We start from the raw sequence: 10,283 nt of genomic DNA, 5'->3' as shown, positions 1-10,283 counted from the left end.
CAAAACTTATAACTGTAATGTTTACAGTGTTATGGTAGTAATATTAAATTTCAGTTGCTGGAATGGTTGCTCTTGTCTGTTTGTGTAACTTTATGACTTTTTTTGCTGGTCTGTGACTGAAATAAAGATTGTTATATTACTTTTAGTGTTGTCATTAAAAAACGCACACATAGAGAGACAGAAGTACACAGATGTAAGGTTGCTTATTCCACTTTTTGACTTGACCAATTTCTAAAGTAACATTCACCATAATAAAGCAGTGAGATTTTAGATGTACCGTTAATGAAACCTCATTTCTTTTGAAAATGTATAGCTGTACTTCTGGGGATTTTTTTTACCATGATTATTAAGAACAAATTTAAAAAATTAAAAATGATGGATATTAGAAACATAAATCAGAGGATCATGAGAAGACAACAGGAAAGCAAGTCCACAAAGATACAAACACGGGCCAGTCCAAACAACTCACACAGAGAATTCTCCAGGTGCAGCTATTATGCCAACCCAGCCTTGGCATGGCACCACTATATCCCTATGATGTCCTCCTTTTTTGGGCAATTTAACCTATTTTTATTTCATCTGAGAGGACTGAGGAATTACAGTACTGTGTAGGCAATCTGTTAGCCCTGAGAAATTACAAAAGATTCAAGGATGATCACTGGAACAAAAAATTAAATCCTGTGAAATAAGATTGAAAGGGGCGGGGGCGGGTTTAAAGATGAGAAGGGATTTGATTTATGGAACTTTGTGAAATATTTTAATCAATAGGGAACGATGTCCATCTGTAGCCTCCCAGCATCAATTTCCGAAACCTACTCTTGAGAAAGATTGCAACTACCAGTGTCCAGATGGATTGGCGATACATTCATATTATTATCAAATGGGTTGATAGCGTCAAATATTGCAGAGATTTTCTCTATCAGACTAACTGACATCTCCTTCCACCAAGCCAGACAGAAATAAATTCAATAAATATATAATCCAGAAATACTTAGATTACAGTTGCCATCACTTTGGGCATATGTACAATGAAAACATAGTAATAGTACTGGTTTGTGACATCATTCACCCACTCCCAATTCATGAGGGGGGAAAATAGTCCTTAAAAAACACTAGACTTCTGGTGCACCTTATTTTATCCGACAATCACTGAAGTGATACCTTGATTAAAGTGAAGATTTGCAATACAAAGGATGGGTGGGTCAAAGTTGATACCAGAGGCACCCTATAGCGCCAAACCACCTCCAAAGTTATTATGGAGTCCCATGATAGAGAGGCCAGAAGATGAGGGTAAGTTAGTATTCAAGCCAATGGCATCGTTTGCTGTAATATGAATTGTTGTTGAGCTTATCCATTGAATACGTGTAGAATATATTTCCACATGCATACATATTTTTCCCCTTCTGTTCAGTTGTGATGGATTCTTAGAGAAGTCCCTGCAGTTTTTTTGGCAAGGTTTTTAAGAAGTGATTTGCCCTTGCCTCCTTCCTAGAGCTGAGAGAAAGTGACTGGCCCCAAAGTTAACCAGCTAGCTTCATGCTAATAAAAAGGGACAATGGAAATATATTACAGCGGGGATCACCAACCCCAGGTCCGTGGACTGGCACTGGTCCGTGGCATGCCAGAAACAGGGCCACGGAAACAAGCAAAGCCACATCCAAGGGGTGCAGGCAGCAACAAACCATGCCCCCTTCGGAGCGTGGATAAACCTCTCTCCACGGAATCAATCCTGGTACCCAAAAGGTTGGAAGCTGCCGCATTATAATACTGAATGTAAAGAAGTGGAGTTATATACTTTTATTTAGGGCAGGGGTGAAATGCTACTGGTTCACACCGGTTCAGGCGAACCGGTAGTAAAAAAAAAAAGCTACTAGTTCATGGGAATTGGTATTTCCGACAATCAGCTGTGCCGCGAGATTTATATTTGCTAGAAAGAAGGAAATCCTGCTTTCTAGCGAATCCAAATCACGTGGAACAGCTGTTTCCCCCCCTCGCTGTTCTACTTACCTTCAAATGGCTCCTTTTTCTGCGTGAAGCGCATGTTTGGTGCTCACCGTGCAGGCGCAGACAATGAACTAGTGGCAACCCGTGGAGGATTTCACCATTGATTTAGGGTATTTCTTCCCTTCCATTTCTTTTTTTAATAATAAAAAACAAATGCCAACTTCCAATTCCTTTGTTCTTCGAGCATCAATGGGAAGTAGGGTTCTCTCTTCATCCGTCTCTTATTCTGTTTTAGCCTTGAGCTAAACTATTATGGCCATCACCTAAAGGTACTGACAGTACTGTCAGCTGAACAGTTTAGTGCTATTGAACAATTCTGATAGCTCTCTAGTGCAGCACTCACTTCAGTGAAACAAGAGAAGAGTGGCAGCCAACGAGGCTGAGCAGGAACTAAAGGGAAGAATTATAATGCCCACATGAATCTGATGTGGCAATAAACATCACTCCAATCCCACTCATTACTGGTCACCTGAGATTGCCTTTGGCCTAACAGGTAAGTGCAAAGCATAATAGATTTTGCTCCCCTTCTGGGATTCGCTGGATGCTATCAGCTAAAAGTGGAAAACACCACTCGGAACCCTGTACAACTAAAGGTGAACTGCTAATCTCTCGCTCATTGACTGTGGTGAAGAGAATGTTTTGGCAGCATAGTAGAAATAAGATGTTGCCAGGATATGCTCCTGCCATAACTGAGTGACTGTTAAGGTATCTTCCTTATCTTTGATTTTAAGTTCTGGTGGCTACTAATTAGATTTAACACTCTTGACTCCTGTACCTATTGGCTCAAAGATAAATTCAAAGAAATTTACAGCCAAGAAAGATTTTTAATCACATGCTTATCACTTTGGGGACCCAGCAGTTTGTAGTGCAATGATCGAAATATTGAATTAGGACTAGAGATACACCACCATTCAGATTTTCAACTATCATGTTTATTAATTGACTATCTTTCAGCCTAGCCTGCATGGAGTTGTTATCAGGATGAAATCAAGTAGCAGGGAGGGTGGACCACATCTATCTCCTTTAGCTCTTAGAGAAATGTTGAAATACTATAAACAAACAATATTACAAAATAGAAATCAGAGGACAGGAGGAACAAATCCCCTGTTTTTTATTGCTTTTATTTTTATTTTATTTTATTGCTTTAAGACAGTATTTAAAACAAGGCATTATATACCTTGTGAGTTGTGCCTCTTATTTTTCATGTGCTTTCTTTCATGTAAGTTTTTCTTATTTTAATGAACTTTTTTTTTAAAAAATGCACAGATGCATCGCATTTGGTTAAAAAAAAAAGATAGTTCCAATTAATGGAATTGTATTTGGTCGCTAAACCAAGGCAGCATAATGATCACTGTCTCAGACTGGGAGCGGGGAGACCCAGTTCAAGTCCTGCTTGCAACAGATATCACTGGGTGACTTTTAGGATAGTCCCTATCTCTTGATGAGTTGTTGTTGTGGGAATGAAATGAGAGAAGAGCTCTATACCGGTAGTCCTTGACTTATGACCACAACTGAGCCCAACATTTCTGTTGCTAAGTGAAACATTTGTTAATGTGAATTTTGCCCCATTTTATGACCTTTCTTGCCACAGTTATTAAGTGAATCATTGCAGTTGTTACATTAGTGACATACTTCTTAAATGAATCTGGCTTCCCCATTGACTTTGTTTGTCAGACGCTCACAAAAAGGGATCACATGTCCTTGGGACACAGCAATGGTCATAAGTAGATATGAACCAGTTACCAAGCATCTGAATCTTGATCACGTGATCATGGGGATGCTGTAACAGTCATAACTGTGAAAAACGGTTGTAAGTCACTTTTTTTCAGGGCCATTGTAACTTTGAACAATCACTAAATGAACTGTTATAAGTTGAGGACTACCTGTATATGCAATATGTAAACAAATGAATAAGTAGAGCCATTTTTACTAAATATATGCTATTAATCTTCTCATTGTTCCCATCACCCATCTCCTTCCACTTATGACTGTATGACTGTAACTTGTTGCTGTATCCTTACAATTTATATTGATTGTTTCCTAGTATGATTTGATTGCTTATTTGTACCCTATGGCTATCATTAAATGTTGTACGTTATGATTCTTAACAAATGTATCTTTTCTTTTATGTACACTGAGAGCATATGCACCAAGAAAAAATCCTTGTGTGTCCAATCACACTTGGCCAATAAAGAATTGTATTGTATTGTATTGTATTGTATTGTATTGTATTGTATTGTATTGTATTGTATTGTATTGTATTGTATTGTATTGTATTGTATTGCATTCCATTCCATTCCATTCCATTTAGTTTCTCCATCCCCTGTGTTTCACTCTTTACAGTGGCCAGAAAGGCTCAAATCAAAACACCAAGGGACTCTTTCCACCAGGTACGTGACTTGTGCTTGTTAGTTGTGAAATCTCCTAATATATACCACAATTGTACTTTCCACATAAGACTTTACACTTTGTATCTTATAACAAATATGGTTTGTATATAGGAGGACCTCCTGGTACAAATCTTTCTTTTCTGCCTTACTAGATTTTCAGTGTAAAATTAGAAGTAGATCCTGGGAAGGAAACAAAGAGAAGCACATAAAACATTCTCTGAAAGAAGTTGGGTGGTTGTACATTAATCCTACATCTGGAAGCATCCCAGGAGAAAAGTTCAGGAGTGGATCACTGTTCACTCTGCAGGACTCCTGAGTTCTGCATGAATGATAGTTTAATAGGTGTGATGGAATGTACTGAGGAGGTGGGTCCCGAGGTGGGAGGGAGATGAATCCCAGAGGTGTAAAAGGCAACATAGCCCAGATATTATGTGTAAGAGAGAGGGGGAAGACAACTCCTGCTTAATAGGAGTCCTGGTTGCACAGTGGTCAGAATGTAGCATTGCAGCCGAACTCTGCCCATAGCCAGGAGTTTGATCCTTGACTGGTTCAAGATTGATTCAGCCTTCCATCCTTCTAAGGTCAGTAAATGAGGACCCAGATTTTTGGGGTCAATATGCTGAGATTGTAAACTGCCCAGAGACTGCTGTAAACCACTGTGGGGCAGTATATAAGTCTAAATGTTATTACTATTGCTATTAATAGTTCAAAGAACATTTATAGGTGCAGATAGTAGAAGCCTCAGTCTGTTAAGATTTGTCTGTGGGTGTGTCATAATTAAAAAGTCAGTTTGGAATAATTGTCACATCCCATATGGGTGTGTGTAAGTGAGATAGACTTGGAATTTTTAAAGTCAGCTAACTTTGTTACTAGGTTCAGGTTTTGCTAACTACAGACATGGGCTCAAAAGTAGTTTGGGGGTGCAGGGAAAATACCCACAAACATCACCCAAATATAAGAATTCACTTTGTTACCAAACAAATGTTTTCAAGACTTTCAAAAACCCATTCTTCATTTTGTTTGACAAGCTTTCTTGATTAGGGCAGCCTAATTTAAGAAGAAAAATTCATGTTGCATTTTAATGGAACTTGTTTTAATTGTTTTAAATTAATTGGCTTTAATTGCTTTAAGTTTTGTTACTGTGCATTTTAAAATGGACGTTTGTAAATTGCTTAGAGCAAGGATTATATTAATTGTGTAATAAAATAAGATTGAAGAAATTGCTCCTATTAAATGATTGGGAGCTAGCAATCCTTCCAGACCTTCTGCAGATCCTCCAGGGATCTGGTGTTAAATTCCAATCTACCTTCTACCAACTGCTGATCTAAAATTATCTAGATGAGCTTGGCCATTCACAACCAAGAGCAACATCTTGGTGTAGGCTCTCATTAACTTTATCCTGCATTTCCCCACCAATCACGCTTGGCATTGCCCTTCTGAGAAAAGTACAGTTGCAATTCATGAAACAACAAACCCAAGCAATTCATAAATTATTTCCAGAACTCCATCAGTAGGGAGGGGCATTGCACTTACTGACTTAAATGAAAATAAAGAAATGTAAGTTATTAAGTCTGGATGAGAATTTTGGTATAAGGATTCTGAGACAAATAACCAGTCTTTAAAACAAAGGTAACTTTTCCTTTGAGGAGAGTTCTTCTGATGACTCCATAGATATGTCCATGAAATTTTCTTGGCAGTAATATGGATGCACTTTACCATTGCTTTCTAGTTTGTTTTTTTGCTTGTTAGTTAATTAACCTTCCAATCTAGATTTGCAGCCCTAGATTTTACTGCTAATTTCATATTCAAGAACCACCCAGATCCAGCCTAGCTCATTTTTCTGAAATCAGCCACGGTGGTCTAGGAGTACTGGGACAACAATATCATTTAGTGGACAAAAAATATGTTTTTGACAACATGAACTCTATTTTTTGTGCCCAATGCAATTTTTATGATTTTGTCTCCCTCCAGATTTGTCCTGAAACTTACCCATGTAGTCCTTTCAAATATAGAACCAAACTCTATTCGTTTGATCCTGGTCTCATCCCACCGATCATTGTAGAGCAACCTGATCTGGCCAGCTTGAAGAAGCCATGCCCATATCTAAAGAAAATGCAAAGGGCAAAATCCAAGACCATAAAGAAAAAGTAAGGGATGAATACTGAGCTTCTGTTACTAACAGGCAGGCAGGAGAAGTTATATTTATAGCATCAATTAACATTTGCCACCTGGAATGCAAAAAAAAGGACTGATTGTGTTTGGCTGATGTTACCCTTTGGTATGCTAACCACTTGCTTAGGATCATGGTATCCTTTACCCAAACAAACAGATGGTACAGCAAAATAATTTTCAACGAATTATGTTTTGGTCTTTTGAAGTGTGTCTAACTTTCAGAAAATATTTTGTTTTGAATGATAGAAACAATTAATCTGAAGAGGAAATTAAAGTTATCCTTTAAAGCAGGGGTCTCCAACCTTGGTCCCTTTAAGACTTGTGGACTGCAACTCCCAGAGTTCCTCAGCCAGCTTTGCTGGCTGAGGAACTCTGGGAATTGAAGTCCACAAGTCTTAAAGGGATCAAGGTTGGAGACCCCTGCTTTAAACTGACTGGCTGGACATAGTCCTCAACTTACAACAGTTCATTTAGTGACTTTTCAAAGTTACAATGGCATTGAAAAAGTGACATGACTGTTTTTCACGCTGACAACCGTTGAGCAACCCCATGGTCATGAGATCAAAATCCAGACGCTTGGTAACTGACTTATATTTGTGACAATTGCAGTGTCCTGGGGTCATGTGATCCCCTTTTGCAAATTTCTGACAAGCGAAGTCAACGTGGAAGCCAGATTTGCTTAGCAACCCTGTTACTAATGTAACAACTGTAGTGATTCATTTAAGAATCATGGCAAGAAAGCTCATAAAAATTGGCAAAATTCACTTAACAAATGTTTCACTTAGCAGCAGAAATTTTGGGCTCCGTTGTGGTCATAAGTTGAGGACTACCTATAGTGGGTGCATTCCAGTCCCATTAAGGTAAAGGTAAAGGTTCCCCTCGCACATATGTGCTAGTCGTTGCCGACTCTAGAGGGCCGTGCTCATCTCTGTTTTAAAGCCGAAGAGCCAGTGCTGTCCGAAGACGTCTCCATGGTCATGTGGCCGGCATGACTCAATGCCTAAGGCACATGGAACCTTCCCACCAAAGGTGGTCCTTATTTTTTCTACTTGCATTTTTTATGTGCTTTCGAAACTGCTAGGTTGGCAGAAGCTGGGACAAGTAACGGGAGCTCACCCTGTTACACAGCAGCACTAGGGATTCGAACCACTGAGCTGCCGACCTTTCGATCGACAAGCTCAACATCCTAGCCCCTGAGCCACCGCATCCCTTTACCTCTGAAAAAGTGTCCAGTTGGGGAAAGCAGCTTCAGATACTAATATATTCCCTTTTTCCAGATGGCTTGGCTAAGGGGCACATTTTTATTTTTATTTATTTTATTTATTTATTTATTTATTTTATTAGATTTTTATACCGCCCTTCTCCCGAAGGACTCAGGGCAGTGTACAGCATACAAAACACATATACTTTTGCCCCAAATTTTGATTTGGAAGTCATGTGTTTCTCTAGAATCCAGTGAGTGGTGCTACAGAATGTATTACAGAGACCATTTTTTGAAAAACCAGAGAACTCGGGTTATTATCCCATTCCAGGAGTTAATAACCTATCTTTTCAAGTATGCAGATTGATCTGCCTGAATGAGATCTACTTCACTGATTTCATCCATGTTTGTATTCAATGGACCTCTCGGTCTTGAATAACAATGGGCTGCTCACATGCAGATCATATCATATGCTGCTGATGGAGCACTTTCATTACCGCTTCTATTGTCTTTCAGGACATGAGAGGTCAGGATAAGGTAAGGACACTACAGTTAGGATTAATTTATTCAATGCCCCTTCAATTGACAACGGGACGCTTTCTCCCCAGGCAGAGTATAATTTTTTTGGGAATGACGTGGCTCTCTTTGTGTGGTGGAAATGCAACCAAGTGGTTTAAGATGGAATCATATGTCTGGGATTATGGAAAAAACTCAAATGGCATGGAGAGAAATGCATTTGTGTCAGGTTCTACATTCATTTAGACGGTGGTCTTAACTTCATTGGCTGTGGAATATTACTCCATTCTTAGTCCTAATTAAAATAAGCTTTCTCCCATTAACTGCTGTGGAAAGGAAAAAATGAAGGGGGAGGGACTCCAGACATAAGAACACTGATGGCTGCTGTGCCCACATTGTAATAGCTGAGAGTCAGATTTTAGGTAACTTGGTGCCTAACTAGAATATGCTATCCTGGGTACATATGTTTCATGAAATGCCGGTAGATTACCTTTTGGTGGAGAATACAAATCTCCCAGCTATTAACTATTCAGGAAACAACATTATTGCTTTCCATTCCCAGTTCTGATGTTTTAGAATGGACTTTGGCTGCAAAATCCAGACAGACCACTAGGTGGCAGTACAGAGATATTGAAAACTCCAATTCTTTGCTGCCATATGTGGCCATATAGCTGAGGCTTGGGACAAAGAGTTATTGTGCAACTATCCCCAATCTATCCCAAATGTCTTGGGACTGCAATGTCGGTAATTCTTGGCCATTCCAGATAGCCTGAAATAATCCCAGGAATTGCCATTCCATCTTTAAATCACTGATTCTCTACTTGTGATCTAGAGATCTCTGGTGGCCGATGTGAATACTGCAGGTGGTCTCTAGTAAACATTCCAAAATGATTTTAAAGAACGTTACAGAGGTCTTCAATTTATGGCCACAACTGAGCTTTGAATTGTGGTTGTAGTATGTTGTAGTCATTAGGTGGATCAACATGTGATCTGACTTGATTTTATGATTGTTTTTGCTATGGTCATTAAGTGACTCCTTGCAGTCGTTCAGTGAGTCACATGGTTATTAAAGCATATTCAGCATATCCAATGCGCATTTTCTGGCATATAGCAAAGTGTGGTCGCATGACCTTGGGACATTGCAACCTTTGGAAATGCAAGCCAGTAGCCAAGCACCCAAAATGCCGTCGCTCTGTGTGTGTGCGCGTGCGCGGTCAGGCGCACCCATACGTACAGTAGTCACGACTTTATGGATGAGTTTTGAAGTCCGTCATAACTTCAACTGGTCATTAAATGATTGGTGATTAAGAAAGACTACATAGCCAATATTTCCTAGACTGTTACTGTCATAAGACATTGACCTTCTGACCTGAAATCGCAAACTATTTCCAGAAGAAAAGTGACATTCATAAGATTCAGCAGTCTAGCAGAATTGTAGACCTTATATAAAAAAGACAATTATATTTAATTAATTTAACTTTTAAAATACAACTTTAAAGATGCCTGATGATTGTGCAGAGATCTTTGTATGATGTAATGATCCTCCCTAAAAGAAAACAAAGAAAAATACAGAGTCAAGTGATCTATGGCTTAATGATATATGCTAAATTTCCATTTGTTAGGACACATTCTCCCCTTAAAACAACCTTTACAAGACACAGGAATTATTTAATTTTTTTTTTAATGATGTCTTCTTTTTTCATTCAGGTCTCAGTTTTTCCTCTCCAAGTTTATCAAGTCAGCAGTTCTTAAAAAAAAAGAGATTTACATTTGGGATGAAACGTTTAAACAAGAAAGGATCAAGGTTAGAAAAAAAATGTGATAGTAAAGCATTTTTCAAGAATATTAGGTTTCCTTACTGTAGGCAAGGGGTGTCAAACTCAAGACCTGCTTATATCTGGCCCGTGGAGCCACCCTGGAAACAGCAAAGGAGCAGCTCACGGTGCCCCTGTCAGCAAAAATAGAGCTCAGGAGGGCTGTGGGAGGCCCTCACAGCCAAA

At 39.0% G+C, this 10,283-nt stretch overlaps 1 protein-coding gene across 1 annotated transcript in view; it reads left to right on the top strand.

The window, feature by feature from the left end:
* Nucleotides 1–1,193: 1,193 nt before the first annotated feature.
* The window catches only part of HEATR9 (HEAT repeat containing 9), a 46,819-nt gene continuing 37,729 nt past the window's right edge, over nucleotides 1,194–10,283 (top strand). The window contains exons 1-4 of the mRNA XM_058165548.1: nucleotides 1,194–1,290; nucleotides 4,348–4,394; nucleotides 6,366–6,541; nucleotides 9,991–10,087. Coding sequence (XP_058021531.1) covers nucleotides 1,194–1,290; nucleotides 4,348–4,394; nucleotides 6,366–6,541; nucleotides 9,991–10,087 — 417 coding nt within the window. The remainder of the gene's footprint in view (nucleotides 1,291–4,347; nucleotides 4,395–6,365; nucleotides 6,542–9,990; nucleotides 10,088–10,283) is intronic.

Source organism: Ahaetulla prasina, chromosome 2, assembly GCF_028640845.1.
Source record: "Ahaetulla prasina isolate Xishuangbanna chromosome 2, ASM2864084v1, whole genome shotgun sequence".
NCBI classification, from domain to species: Eukaryota; Metazoa; Chordata; class Lepidosauria; order Squamata; family Colubridae; genus Ahaetulla; species Ahaetulla prasina.
The sequence above is the reverse complement of the archived record's forward strand: the minus strand, read 5'-3'. Positions and strand labels throughout refer to the sequence as shown.